Genomic DNA, 14997 nt, shown 5'->3' on the forward strand with positions numbered 1-14997 from the left:
TAAATCTGTGACAAAAGGTTGGGCTAGGGGTGTGGGTTAGGATTAAGAATGGGGGAATTTGCACAGATAGCAGGGACCTCTACCCTGGGGCTGTGGCGTCCGCTGGGGATGGCTGGGCAAGGTGGACATTGCTGCTGTGTCGAGAAGGATCTCACTCCCCTCTGATAGAGCAAAGGGCCCTGACCCTGGGGATTGGACTGAGAGCTGGTGGGACAGGAACAGGGCAGGAGGCAGGACAGAGGCTGCTGTACGGGGGGCAGCTTGTACTTCAGGGCAAGCCCTGGTCAGTTTCCCTGGCTGAGATGCGGGCCTGAGCCCGGAGCCCTGCCTGGGGATTGTCTCAGGCGCTGGGTGATTGGGCCCCTGGGAGAGGCTAAGAGGAAGGCGGACATGGTCCTCAGGGTTCATAGAGTTGCTAGGGGAGCAAGAACCCCCCCAGAGCAGGAGGTCCATCCTCCAAGGCCAGATCTCAGCAGTGTTGGGGGCCTCAGAAAACCCACTCAAGTGCCCCAGGAGAGAAAAGATCCCAGGTTCAGTGACAGCCAACTCCTCTTACAGAATGCTCCCTTCCAAAGGCTAATGACTGAGAAACTCAGGGGTGATGGAGGTGGGCACAGGGGGCCAGAGGGGCTCCAGCCCGGCTGTGGGGGTCCAGGTGCAGAGCCTTCTAACACTTGAGGCTTCGGGGGTATTTAGGTTAATGCAGGACTGTCTTATCTACAAGTGAGCACGTGTCATCAGGGTGTCCCCACCGAAGGGCATGAACTGCCCTCTGACCCCATCCCACTGAGAGCTCGGTCAGACATCACTTACTCTGTGGGTGGACCGAGCACCCTGCTTTGCCCAGGACTGGGGCTTCCCAGATGAGGCCGTCAATGCTATGATCAAGAAAGTCCCAGGAAAACCGGAACTAGCTGGTTACCCTACCCTCAGCCCAATTTCTGCCACAGACTAGTAAACTCTAAACAGTATGGTGGCTTCTAGAAATAGGCGAGGAGCGGAGTGGGGTGGGCCCATTAGTGCTGGGAGCAGGAGGGCATCAGGCTGTCCCACTGGGCCTGGTGAGCGGACATGTCCCCCAGCCACTTGAAGTGTGGCTCGTGTGACTGGGGCACTGGGTTTATACTTTATTCTAGTTAATTTCAACTTGAATAGCCATGGTGCTTGGTCCCTACTGTACTGTGCAGAGATAAAGAGGAATGCTGGTCTGGAGACAGGTGGCTGGGAACCCGGAAATGAGTGTGGCCGGGGCCTAGGCGCAGGCCCAGGCGACAGAGGGGACACATGCCCCTTCTTAGCCGGAATGGGCCTCAGAACTGACCAGGTTGACATGAAGCACAGATCCCCGCTGCCGTCTCCTAAGGAGAGAATTTTGTCCTGCCCATCAGGAGGCGAGGCCAGAAAGACCTTGTTCCTCGATTTCCCAAGCACATCAGTGTTACTGAACTCAGCTCCAGATGCTCAATGCTTGAAAATCAATACTCGAGAGGGAAGTGTTGGTAGAAATGGAATTTTTTTTTTTTTTTTGCGGTACGCGGGCCTCTCACTGTTGTGGCCTCGCCTGTTGTGGGCACCTCGAGGAGTGGCCTTTTCCCCCACAGAGTGGCCAACCTGTGCCTGACCTGACCAGTGAAGTCTCCAAGTAGATGCTGCTTTGAAACATCCTGAGTTCTCGCAAAAATGGATGTTTTTAAACATTTAAAAATCACCACCTAGGCTTGTGAGAAGTTAGTGTAAAGTCCGGATATTTTGCCCAACTTGAAGGCAGGTGAAGACGTGCCCGAACTCAGACTCTTGATGGAGCCCCAGCTGCCCTAATACGCTTGGCCTGACCCACCGGAACCTGACCTCGCAGTGCACCGCACAGCCGAGACCGCGCAAGAAAACCTCGCCCGCCCTGCCGCCGCGACGCCGCCCAGAGGGTTGGAGGGAAGGCCGGGCTGACCCACCCAAATCGTGCGACCATCAGCCCGAGGCCTGGACGTAAGAGCCGCCTCCGTGCATCCGCCGGCCACTAAGGCGCGCTTCCGCGCGCACGCAAGGCGGCTGACATCATCATCAGGCGACGGCCCAGGACCAATCGGAAGATTGACTGTGACAATCTGAGATTATGACAGCCGGTGGGCGTTGAGTGCCTCGGAATCTGAGGCCCCAGCCCCGCCCCTCCGCAGCGTCGGGTGGGCGGGGCACAGCTTCTCCACCCCTCCTTGGGCAGCTTAGAATTTGATGTGGCGAGTTCTTTCCGGTCTGGTTCTATAGATTTGCTTTTAAATCAGATCATTTCCTGGGTAAAATAGCGTACCTTCTTTATTCATTATAATATAGTGAGCATTGCATCAAACAATTCAACATTTTTCCAGCTTTAAGTATAATTGACAAATTGTCCATCTTTAAAGTGTACATGATGATTTGATAAACATATACATTGTGGAATGATTACCACAAGTTCCATTAAACATTTTTTAAAATGTGCATGGATATATTATAAATTATTCAGTTGTCTCCTTTTGGGCGAGTAGATGGTTTCCAAATTTTCACTAACATAATTACCTGAAAGTTGTTCACTCCACTTCCTCAGGATGGCTACAGGGCATTACTTGGAGATAAACATCTATTCCAGCTGCTCCTGAGACTGCATTTCCCATGCAAACTTCTGCAACATCACAGGTTATGTTTAACTTCGGGTCAATTTGTTGTATTCATTGGTTTATCACTGCTTTTTATAGTATTCTCTTGTCTCTGCCATGTGTACACGTATGTGAGTTGTCTTTGTCCTTTGTTAGTTTTGCATTGGGCGGTTGGTGTTTTTTTTTCTTGTTTTCCAAAGCTTCTTTGAATAGCCTGATGTACTTCCTACCTTGGAACCTGATCAGGTACCATTTCTAAAGGGAACTGAAGATAAAACTTAAAATAATCATATCCAGTTTCTTCACTTGGTCAATCACTAAAGCTATTATGACCCTAAATAAAGAAGTCCTTTCAGCACTGAACGCTAACTAACTTGGGCAGAACACAGAATCCTGGCTGCTCTTTTCCACATATGCTGCTTCTACGTCTACTTGGACTTCTAGCACATTCTAAATACTTCGTGTGCTCTTTTAAACACTTAGGATCCTTGTTAGTGACAAAGTAAGACTGCAGTGGTGTTACGTTTTATATGAAATTGTCCTATAAAAAGCGGTGCATCACCTATTTTGACATTCTGTGTTGAAGCAAAGTTGATTTCAAAGCATTTGTGGCCAGATTAAGTTTATCCAAATGTGATGCTCATGATAAGAGGATATATGGTTTTTTTGTTTTGTTTTTGCGGTACACGGGCCTCTCACTGTTGTGGCCTCTCCCGTTGCGGAGCACAGGCTCCGGACGCGCAGGCTCAGTGGCCATGGCTCACGGGCCCAGCCGCTCCGCGGCATGTGGGATCTTCCCAGACCAGGGCATGAACCCGTGTCCCCTGCATCAGCAGGCGGACTCTCAACCACTGCGCCACCAGGGAACCCATAGATCCCTGGGCTTTTGTGAGAAGTCCTCCCATGTCCCCCCAGCATCTTAGAAACCACAACTTCTCGGTGTTCACTTTTGCACTCATGCAAACCAGACATGGAATTTCTAGGATGCTATATAATCACACCCTCTGTAGTTCCCTTTTGACGTTTACTTGATCTGACAGGAGACAGCTCTATTTTGCTGTAGCTGGGGAGGCATGTGGTCTGCGCAGAGCTGAGCTGTGGAGGTTGTACCCTGGCTCTGTCTTGCTCTCTGTGTGATCTTGGGTAAGTTGGCTAACCTCCCTGTGCCTCAGTCTCCTCATCTGTATAATGGGGGTAATAATACTACCCCCCCACACACAGAGTTTTGTGAGAAGTGACTAATACTAGTAATTGGGGGTGGGTAGTAGTGACCCACCTTCTGTAACCATCAAGCACATTCTGTTCTTATTATCCTGAGACTTGGGACCAGTTTGGGGGAAGTTGCAGGGAGGAGATCCTTTTGCAGGAGGAAGTCGGGGCCCCAAGTGCGGGAGGGCAGGAGAGTCCTAGGCTGGAGAAAGACTAAATTCAGCGTGTGCACCTGGGGCTGCGCCCAGCGTCCAGGAACTGAGGTGGCTTCTGGAAATCCTCCTGAGATGGGGAGTGACAGCAGGATCCACTTCTGGGTGCACCTAGAGGTAGGAAGAGCCCATAGGTGTGTGAGGAGGGCAGGGCTGTTCTGGAACCAGCAGAGTCCTGCCGTGTTTTTTAGCTGCAGCAGAAAGTAGAGATTGTATGCGTTTGTACAAATCAGAAGCTAGAAAGTAGGGCAGGAAAGATGGTAGAACTGCTTTGTCCTGTTTGGGCTCCACTGTGAATAGCGGCCGACCCACTTCCCCAAGGTCTGGCTTGTGTGCTGACTACACCCAGGGAGGTCAGGTGGGCACAGTGCCAGGTATCACCATAGGTGGCAGGGAGGGCGGGTGGCATGTGCCCTGCATCGAGGAGGAGCCAGGCCCAGGCAAGCTGAGCACCATCTTCTGCCACGCGGCCTCCAGGCTTCCTGGCCCCGGGCTCCTTCTACCAGTGACACTGGGTCCATCAGGGCAAGGCCTCCCACTCTGTGGAAGCGCTTATAGCCCTAAACACAGACGCTGAAGGATGGTAAGTACAGTTATTTTCAAATGCTCCCTTTCCTTCCCCCCTGACAGCATTGAAAAGAGGCTGCTGTCCGAGACCTTCTTGCCTGGACCCTCTCACCCCGGCCCTGCTCCCCGTGTCCACACTGCATTCCAGCCGCTTCAGGCAGATGCTTTACAGGCTATGACTGAGACAGTAAGAGAGGGGTTGTTCTAGATCAGGGGTCCCTAACCCCTGGGCCGTGGACCACTACCGGTCCACGGCCTGTTAGGAACCTGGCCGCACAGCAAGAGGTGAGCGGCGGGCAAAGCTTCATATGCAGCTCCCCATCGCTCACGTTACTGCCTGAACCGTCACCCCACCACCAAAACCTGTCTTCCACGAAACCGGTCCCTGGTGCCAAAAGGGTTGGGGACCGCTGTTCCAGATGATGACTGCGCAGAGGATCTGTCTCATTTCTGGACGTTGTCTACACTGCATAACCTGAACCAGATCGGCCCAGGGTCCGCTGGGCGTTTGGGAGAAATGAGGACAAACGGAGGCTCGGAGTAGCGACGTGAAGCCTCTGGGACGCGAGGGCCCGTACCCTGGGGTCGCCGGCGAACGGCCGACGGCTTGCACACACCCGGGAGCGGCGGCCGGAGCCCGAGGCTCGGAGGCTCTCGGAGCACAGACGGCCTCCGGTTCAGTTCCTGACTGCCTGCCTGCCTGCCGCGTGCCCAGAACGAACACAGCCGCCGACTCTGCAAGGCGCCGCTGGGTATCCAACAACCGCTTCTTGCGGCACGTGGAGGCGCCGAGCCCTCTCCCCGAGCCGCGCCCTCTGCTGCAACCTCCTCCCGCAACCTCGTCCCGCCGCCCCGCCCCTCCACCTCCCTGCCCTCTCTCTCCGCCCCGCTCCTCCAGGGGCTCCACCCAATCCGGCGACCCGCCCACCTGCTGTACAGCCCGTGGGCTGGAGCCGGGGCGGGACCCACGTGAGACGGTGTGCGTGCCCCGCCGGTCACGTGATTTTCGGGGTGGGCCGGCCCTGCCCCCTCCGCGTAGCGAGAAGCGCAGAGCCGCCGGCACAGTGCTCTGCGCAGGCGCAGACCGTGGTTCGCGGTGGGTGACGCAATCCTGCGCAGCCGGCCAGGCGTACGGCGGCAGCGTGTGTCGGATCACGTAACTTCCCCGAATGGCCTCCGCAGTGGGACGTGCATGCGCAGGTCCTCCCCTACCCGCGAGGGACGGGGCCAGGCCCACCGCGCCCAATCGGCGTCGCCTTCGCCGGCGCCGCGCCCCGCCTCCCCATCCGTCGGGCAGGCTGTCCGTTCCGGGGCCTAGTCCTCGGAAGCTCGGCGGCGGCGGCCGGGCGGTGTGTGCGCGGCCCGCGAGGAAGAGGGCGCTAGGCCTGGGTTCCGAGTCGGGGTCAGGGGCCACGCGCGGGCCGGGAGGCCGCCGGGGAGTCGGGGCTGGCCTAGCTGTCGGCGGGCGAGGGCAGAAGCAGCCACCTGCGGCCATTGCCCCGCCGACCGGCGGGCGCTGAGGAGCTGGACCGGGCAGGTGAGGCCGGCTTCAGGGACCCGGCCGAGCCTGGAGGCGGGCGGCAGATGCGGGAGCTAAAGGCGGGTGCGCCGGGGGGAGCGTTCGCGCCGGGTCCGGGAGGACGGATTCCCGGGCGGTCCGGGCTTGGCGGCGGGAAGGTGGTGCGCGGGGAGGCCCGAGTCCGGCCCGGCCGCCCTGTGACCTTGTCAGGGCCTCCCCCGTGACGCCTGCTCGAGGGTCGCCGGGACGGCCGGCGCGGCTGCAGCCCTCATGACGGCCTGTCAGCCTCCAGCACGGGAGCCACTGCGGCTCGGAGGTGTTGAGGGCCCTGCTCGGCGTAGCGCAGCTGTGCCCCCGGCGCAGTGCCCCGCATCGCTTCGCTGCAGTGACGGTGACTCCAGTGGGAGGGATTTAACGAGGTTGGAGAATGACTGTGAATTGTGGGCTACTTTCCATGAAATTTTCTTCATATAAAGTAGTTTAATTGGTTGTTTTCAAAGGTAGACAAGGTTTGCTTTCATCCGTGGCCGCCATGTATTATATTTTATTTGGTTTCCTGATCAAAGTAGTAGACGTTATTTATTGTTGCTATAAATTCTGTTAGTTTGGGGGTCTGGGTCTGTATGTAAATTACAAAATGACCTAGAGAAGCCCATTACTGCTTTAATGTATTTCATTAGTCATCACTTTATCTTTAGGGCAGTCTTAGTCTGTTTTCATGCAAATATCTCATGAAGGTGCATCAGGGCTTCAGAAAAATGCTAAGAAGTGATGCGTGATTTGAATCTGTACATGAGAAGAGTTAGGTTTAGGTCGTTAATCAGCTTATATCCTCTAAAGAACTGATATAATCCTCATAATTTTTAATCCTTCTACTTCAGAGGTTGCTCATGCATGAATAATTCTTGGTTTGTTTTCAGAGCTGTTCCTGGGAAGAAGAAACATGGAGAGTGGTGCAGTTCTGCTGGAATCCAAGTCCTCCCCGCTTAACCTTCTGCATGAAATGCACCAGCTCCGGCTGCTGGGTCACCTGTGCGACGTGACTGTCAGCGTGGAGTACCAGGGCGTCCGGGAGGAATTCATGGCCCACAAGGCGGTGCTGGCAGCCACCAGCAAGTTTTTTAAGGAGGTGTTTCTTAACGAGAAGACTGCGGACGGCTCGAGGACTAACGTCTACTTAGACGAAGTGCAGGTGGCTGACTTCGCTTCTTTTCTTGAGTTTGTCTACACTGCAAAGGTCCAGGTGGAGGAAGATCGGGTGCAGCGAATGCTGGAAATGGCAGAAAAGCTGAAATGTTTGGACTTATCTGAAACTTGTTTCCAGTTGAAGAAACAGATGTTAGAGTCGGTACTTTTGGAGTTGCAGAATTTCTCGGAGTCTCAGGAGGCAGAAGGGAGCAGTGGCTCCCAGGTCTCTGCTGCTGTCTCCCCTGATGCTCAGGCAGGTGTGGCTGTGGACAGCCCTCTGGCCAACGGCGTCGCGGGTTCCTTGGATCCCCCAGCAGCAAGAATCGGCAACAGCCTGTTGCCAGATCTGCCCTCGAGAAAGGCCAGGGAGAAGCCAGACAAGAGAAAGGAGATCGCTAAGTCCCCCTACCCCAAGCTCAGAAGGGCTAGCGGGAGGCTGGCTGGGAGGAAGGTGTTCGTGGAAATCCCTAAAAAGAAGTACACTCGACGACTCCGAGAGCAGCAGAAGAGTGCCGAGCAGGACGCCGGGGACCGCGGGGGCCCCCGTGAGCCCAGCCCAGACGCCGGGGGAACGGTGAAGGAGCTGGTCACAGTCACGAAAGACGAGGAGGACGGCGGGGCTGGGGCTGAGGCGGAAGCAGTGCTGCCGAAGGCGGGGCAGGGGCAGGGGGAGGAGGACGAGGACGAGGATGAGGACGAGGAGGGGGAGGAGGGCGCGGGGAGGCGGAGGAGCAGCTTCCGGTGCACGCGCTGCGAGAAGGCCTTTCTGTACGAGAAGAGCTTCCTGAAGCACGTGCGGCACCACCACGGCGTGGCCACCGAGGTGGTCCACCGCTGCGACACCTGCGGCCAGACCTTTGCCAACCGCTGCAACCTGAAGGGCCACCAGCGCCACGTGCACAGCAGCGAGCGCCACTTCCCGTGCGAGTTGTGCGGCAAGAAGTTCAAGAGGAAGAAGGACGTGAAGCGGCACGTGGTGCAGGTGCACGAGGGCGGCGGCGAGCGGCACCAGTGCCAGCAGTGCGGCAAGGGCCTGAGCTCCAAAACGGCGCTGCGGCTGCACGAGCGCACGCACACGGGCCACAAGCCCTACGGCTGCACCGAGTGCCCGGCCACCTTCTCGCAGCCCTCGGCCCTCAAGACCCACCTGAGGTAGGCACGGACCGCCTCGAACCCCAGAACGCACGTGGAGACGTGGGGGGCGTGCAGGAGGCAGCCGGTGTGGCTGCCTCGCGGGATGGGTCACTTTTCAGTTCGCTCCCTCTCAAAGTCGGGGGCTGTGTTGAGCCTCCGCGTTCTCTCTCGAGGCAGAGATGCGGGCATGGCGCTCCCTGGGCGCGGGCCCGGCTGATGGGGACCCGCGCCTCCCGCTCAGGCGCGGGGGCCTCTCCCGCTCCTGGTGCTGAGGCCTCCTGCCACCCTTGCCGAGTGGGGCCAACGACCCCGTCCCCCTTCCTGACCCTTCATTTGGGACTCAGTCCTGTGACCGGCTGGGTGGCGAGTCCCACTGAAGACCTCAGCAGGGCGACACTTCTTTGGGCTTGGAGAGTGCCTGTCGCCAATCTAAGCTCCAGGATTAGGACGGACAGGGACTCCAGTTACTGATTTTTGAAGTGTAGGTGGGTGACATTCAGTTTTTAAATAAATTCCCTTGCAGTGCTCAGTACTTATGCTTGAAATCCAGACAAAGCAGTTTTCTACTCTCCCCTAGATCTGCCATCATCCTGGGCCAGTCCAGGGGTGGGAGCTGGGTGTTTCTTGTCCTTTTATTGTCATTTATAGCCCGGCTCAGGAAAGGCTCAGTAAACATGGTGACAGCCACTCCATCCTCGCCCTGAAGTGCAGTGCTTACGCATGCACCCCAGGGACCGGCTGGCTTCGTGTGTTGATAACAGTTCTTTCTAGACTGTTACGTCAAACTAGGAAAGGATGGTAAACATTTTGATCACGGGGTACTTTTGTCAGCCATGGTTCCTAAGGTGTCTGTGGGTGACTCTTCTCAACGAGGGAGCTTTATAAATACCACACGGTGCTGTTTGGTGTTGCAAACAGCCTGCAGAGGCACAGCCTGTGCCTGCACCTGGGGGCAGCACGCGGGGGGACTCGGCGTCTGGCGGGGATGTGGCGGTCTTGACTCGGGCAGAGACTGATTTGGGGGTGAGAGTCCTGGGCCTCGCCGCCTTTCAGTCCTTCGCATTCGGGCTCCTGGAGCAAAGCGTCTCCCCAGGTGAGGGAGGAGATGGTAATGCAGAGTGAGCTTTGACACATCCTGAGTTACCCTCTGAATGTTGTGCTTTCAGAATTCACACAGGGGAAAAACCTTTTGTCTGTGATGAATGTGGTGCAAGATTCACTCAGAACCACATGCTGATTTATCATAAAAGGTGTCACACAGGTAAATACTCCATCGTGATTGAATGTCCTTCCTGGCTGTAGGAGGAAAACTGCAGTTTTCTTCATTTAGAAGTTGGCATCTGCCAAGTGGTTTAGGTTAAAGCCCTGACACGCTCTTCCGTCTCGTGAGTGAGCATAAGTAAATGAGTAAAATCCGCCCGCTGCCTCCAGGGCTGTGTGCTTGTGGCCATGACCTGAAAGAAATTGCTCAGAGTATGGGAAAAGCTGTATGCTGTTATCCCGCTTCTTGCCATCTCTAGGAACAGAGCATTAGAAGAAACCTGACTGTCCAACCCCAGGGAAGTGGTTCAGTAAATGGGTAAATCCACCCTGTCCCGTCCCAGGCCTTTCTGACTAAGGTCTCTGAATATTACGAAAAACACCTGTGTTTGGCTGTTGACTTGAAAAATGCACAACTGAGCATACAGTGAATCCCAGCTTTATTGAAAACCTGCAGAAATAAAAGTAGTTACATGCTGTGTTAAGGTGGGGGAATCATGAGGTTTTCAGAACTTCTGTGGTACGATTTCATCAGGTGAGGGAGAACATTTAAGCTCTTTATTCTGATTTTGTGCAGTGCTCCTGGGGTTCAGAGCCCTGGGGCGTGTGGAGTCTAGCTGTCGGGTACTGGGCTTATCACGCTAACCCAGTTCTGCTCCCATTTAAAAATGTTTACTTCTTTGACTGTCCTATGAGCCTCAAGTTCAAATGGTGAGATAGATGAGCCACTTAATGACATGAATTAATAGACTAAAATGAGCAGAATTGGTGTCTGATGGAAGACTGGGGTCGGGGGAGGTCAGGCCACCCCGAAGGATTAAGTTAGAATCGGTCATTTGATGAACATGCTAACATATTTGGGTTTTATTAAAGCCAGTAGTTTTGTTTTGATGTTTGAGAAATTGGGGCACGCCTGACAGAGAAGTCTAGTTTGTGGGCCCTCAGGGCCCCAACTGCACAGCGTGAAGGGTGGACGCCCTCCTTGCCCTGACCCCACCCCCGGCGGCTGGGAGCTGCTCCAGGACAGCCCCGTGTGTCCACCGCACACTCCTCTCCCTTCAAGAGGGGCTTCTGTTCTGATAGAGACCCACAGAAGCCCTGTGAAAAAGTCCAGCTGTTCCACCAGACCAGTTGTCGAACTGTTTTTCTTGTTTGGGATGACTGAATTTCCAAAACGTGAGCTGGCTGAATGCGCTCTTTAATTCTCATCTACTGGGATCTTTCCTGAGATTTCCAGGGACATTTTACACCAGCTTTCAGCAGGTAGCAAGCACTGGACACAAAGAGATATTTTATGACAGTTTTAACTAGAAAAGAACGCGCTGCCTGCCAGGGCACTTGGGAGGGTGGACCCCATACTCCGCGTGTTCTAGCGCCCGTGTCTCTTCTAACTTCGTGTCTCATGTCTTCATGTAGGTGAGAGGCCTTTCATGTGTGAAACGTGTGGCAAGAGTTTCGCTTCCAAGGAGTATTTAAAACATCACAACAGGATCCACACTGGGTCCAAACCCTTTAAATGTGAAGTTTGTTTCAGGACTTTTGCTCAGCGGAATTCGCTTTACCAGCATATCAAAGTCCACACAGGTATGGCCGGAATGTTGCCAGAGAAGGGAGGTCAGTGTGGCAAGAAAATATCCCGAAGGTTTTAGATTTTCTGGAAAATTATTTGGAATTTGGCTTTAAGTCGTGCGTCCTAATAGCATTTAAACATTTTTTGAGTGTCTAGTTTCTGGCTCTGACAAACTGGAAAGGTGTGAATGTGTGAACATGGATGTGGACGTGTGAACCCTTGAACACCTTGAGATTAGAATTAGGGGTGATGATCTGCACGTGCTGGTGAACACTCACACCCGCGCAGGGTCACTTACGACTGGAAAGCTGTGGGTGAGGCCACGGACCCCTGGGGCTCCTGCATGGTCGGCTGCTCGTGCCCGTGTCGCCCTCCCCATGGCAGCTCGGGATGCCGGGCGGCCCAGAGCAGCCGGTAGCTCTCGTGTCCTCCGTCCCTTCCCTCCCAGGGGAGCGGCCCTACTGTTGTGACCAGTGTGGCAAGCAGTTCACGCAGCTCAACGCGCTCCAGCGCCACCATCGGATCCACACGGGGGAGAAGCCATTCATGTGCAATGCGTGCGGGCGGACATTCACCGACAAGTCCACGCTCCGGCGGCACACCTCGGTGAGCGGCCAGGCTGGCCCCCACGGACAGCTGCCGGACAGCAGAGCCACCCGCCCCCCTTCCCTGAGGCCCTCAGTCTGTAAGGGGGTCCCAGGGGAAGGCGGGGCTCTCCCTCCCCTGCAGCGAGGGCGGCCAAGGCGGGGGTGAAGCAGGGCCCGGGGCATGCTGAGTTCTTTCTGGCAGGGACCACGGTGGCAGACACGTGTCTGACGGTTGGAGAAGGCTGTTGTACTTGGTAACGAGTGGCTGTGAATTGGGGGCTCTGCAGATCCTGGTTAGGGACACAGTGGGTGACCTTTCTGTTCTGCGTTTGGTCCGCAGATCCATGATAAGACAACTCCATGGAAGTCTTTCCTCGTCATCGTGGACAGCTCTCCCAAGGATGGCGATGGGCACAAGACTGAGCAGCCCGATGAAGAGTACACGCCATCCAAACTCTCTGATAAATTGCTGTCTTTCGCAGAAAATGGCCATTTTCACAACCTGGCCACTGTGCAGGGCAGCATGCCTGCCGTGCACGATGACAGTCCTGCGGACCCGGCCTGTAAGTCGGACGGCCCTGTGGGGTCCCAGGACACGCTGCTGGCCACCACCATCAACGAGCTTAGCGAGCTGACGCCGCAAACGGACGCGGGCCCACACAGCTCCACTCTCTGACTCACACGGACTAGAGCACGGGGTCACCTGCCCCGCGGTCCCAGCCTTGCACCTGCACGCATAAGGGCTGGACGCGAGCGTTCGTCAGGGGTCAAGAAGAACTGTGGGCAAAGAAGTGGGCAAGGATGGCTTCTGCAGTTTCTTGAATTTCTGCTAACTTGCACGTCTCTATCAAACCATTTCTCATGCTTTCCCTTAGAAATCCTGATCTGCATGGTCTCAGCCACACTTTATCAGCAAACAAGGCAGTTAACATAACCTCACCTAATTCTGGTGGAATTATCCTAATGCTTGATGACCTTGACATTCCTGAGGCTGGGGTTACTGCTCAGCTTCGTGGAAGTTTATTTCTGATACTTTAAAGCTATTTTTCTACCAACCTGAAGTAAAACTGGGACCATATATTTATTTTCAGCTGTTTCTTTCCTGTTGAAGCCAGTCAGGTGCTCTGGGACACTGGAATGGGGCTAAAGAGACAGATGACTGCACTTGTCCCCCTCTGCCCCCCTGTTTGTAGGCACTAAACTGAACACTTGTAAAGCAGCTGCTCACGGCACACATGCAACTAGGAAGTCTGTCATAAAATGACCTGAGAAGTGGCTACAGGTTTCATTTCTAAAAATCCAATTTTAAAAAGCTGTCCTACCAAAGACTAGCAGAAAACAGCATAGTAGTTTTTGCAAAGAGGTGTGAAAAATTAAGCCAGGGGCTTGAGAACACTTGAAACATAGTGTAGTTATTTTATCCACGAGTAGCACTGAGGTGGTGGTAGCCAATCTCAGAACACAGAATACTAGTAGTCTTGCTAGGTTCTTTTGACAATTTCTGTGATTTTCAGAAACCCAGCATTTCTCATTAACATGTCAAGACGCTGACACAGGCAAGTCACTGGTGCACACGTTCCCCCGGGAGCATGAGTGAATTTAGCAAAAGGGACCAAAAGCCTCCGTAACACTCCTCTTTGATTAGCCTTAAGAGTGCACCATGGAGCCGCCAACCTTGTTTTAAATGCACCTCTGTCTCATGCTGGCCTTTGGTAATTCCGCTGGCCTTACCCAGCCTGGTTCTTGATCCAGTGGTGAGGGCGGGTCGCCGTGCGCACAGTGCTTTGACTCACACGTGACCCAGGTAAAAAGAGAAGGGGAATTGTCACTAGTTGCTCTTTTTCTTACATTTAATTTATTACACTTGCTGTTTCCTCGTTTTCTAAGAGGAAGGGTACTTTATGCAAGTCCGGGAAGAAGACATAGCTGCACGAAATGCCAGAAAAAGACCGAGGACACTTTCTTCCCCATGAGACGGTGATGTCAACACCGAAGGTGTCGAAGGCGTCCCAGGTGCTGACACGGGCTGCAGGTGGCAGTAGTGATTCCACCTCCAGCTGTGACAGCGTGACCCACTTGTGTTCACAGAACAAAACAGTGACTCTCACACACAATTTACTCTCGAAAGGAGAATGAACCTGCCCGGCTAAGGAACTGTTTCTTGGGGTAAAGTCATCTTAATGAGAAGAAATTTAAATAATAGATTATTTTGTTACCTATCGGAATAATTTTTGTCTTGAATTTGTTTCTTTAGAAATTCTACAGAAAACTTTAATGTGTTAATAAATGTTTTGTAAAAATAGTTTCGCAAGTCTAAGTTTATTTCCATTATTAGAATTTAGGTTCTACAGAAATAAGATTCCTGATTCATACAGGTAGCTTAATTCCCTGGTCCTTGGAGTCTCTCCACCTCTGTGCACTGCACGTGTGTTCCTGACACGGGACGGGACGGGACAGGCCTGGCCCCGCACGCGCTCGGCCTCGGTAGCTGGTGCCAGGCGGCGGGGAGGGGCCCAGCCTCATTGCAGCCACGGTGACTCTGTGCCTCAGAGGCTCCTCCATCTACGGTCACTTCTCTGCTTCCCGGGAGGGGACAAGAGGGCTGCCGCCCCAAACCCTGCCGAAGATGCATCTCACCTCGGGGATTTGTGGGGCGTCTCCGTTTCTCCCCATCCAGGTGCTCTGTTGCCACGTGACTGTCAGCCCCAGACGATCAGGTCAGGCCACACCAAGGCGGCGATTTCACGCCTTCCAACCATCGTGTGGGAGACGCTCTCAGCCCAGACTCCAAAGCTCCCCTGCCTCTGCTTTTAACCAAAATTTGTTGTACAGTTTGAAAACAAAATTGGCCAAGTGGTGGGGTAAAGCCTTTATTAAAGGTGATCTTCACAGAAATGTGGTTTTGCCAAAGGTGATCATCTAAACTGACCAATTTGAGTGTAAGTTATCATTTAATTCTAACCTGTTGTATATCTTGCCAGAGCAGGGACATTTTTTGAGACCAAGCAAGTGCCTGTCCCCTTAACTGAACTTGATGGTGTTCCTGTCACTCTAAGTAACATTATTTCAGGCGAAAGTCCATTTGTCCACAGGCACCAAGATGGGCAGATGGATGCGGGCACAG

General features: G+C 54.2%; 1 protein-coding gene across 3 annotated transcripts; it reads left to right on the forward strand.

The window, feature by feature from the left end:
• The first annotated feature begins 4484 nt into the window (after window positions 1-4484).
• On the forward strand, window positions 4485-14175 carry GZF1 (GDNF inducible zinc finger protein 1). Of its 3 annotated transcripts, none has more exons than XM_033839033.2 (6): window positions 4485-4631; window positions 7055-8474; window positions 9623-9717; window positions 11133-11300; window positions 11735-11892; window positions 12214-14175. In XM_033839033.2, exons 2-6 carry the CDS (start codon window positions 7078-7080, stop codon window positions 12547-12549), a joined length of 2154 nt encoding a protein of 717 aa, XP_033694924.1. In that variant the 5' UTR covers window positions 4485-4631; window positions 7055-7077; the 3' UTR covers window positions 12550-14175. The 3 variants fall into 3 exon arrangements, with proteins under 3 accessions (XP_033694924.1, XP_033694923.1, XP_004325708.2); XM_033839032.2 differs by lacking the exon at window positions 4485-4631 and adding an exon at window positions 5935-6152; XM_004325660.4 differs by lacking the exon at window positions 4485-4631 and adding an exon at window positions 6364-6553.
• The last annotated feature ends 822 nt before the right edge of the window (window positions 14176-14997 follow it).

Source organism: Tursiops truncatus, chromosome 15 (assembly GCF_011762595.2).
Source record: "Tursiops truncatus isolate mTurTru1 chromosome 15, mTurTru1.mat.Y, whole genome shotgun sequence".
Classification (NCBI taxonomy): domain Eukaryota; kingdom Metazoa; phylum Chordata; class Mammalia; order Artiodactyla; family Delphinidae; genus Tursiops; species Tursiops truncatus.

Excerpts from the sequence above, each read along its gene's own strand:
- GZF1 (XM_033839033.2), top strand. The coding sequence starts at position 7,078 with ATGGAGAGTGGTGCAGTTCTGCTGGAATCCAAGTCCTCCCCGCTTAAC. Across the intron at positions 11,301-11,734 it reads GCATATCAAAGTCCACACAG|GGGAGCGGCCCTACTGTTGT; the intron begins GTATGGCCGGAA and ends CTTCCCTCCCAG. Across the intron at positions 11,893-12,213 it reads CGCTCCGGCGGCACACCTCG|ATCCATGATAAGACAACTCC; the intron begins GTGAGCGGCCAG and ends TTTGGTCCGCAG.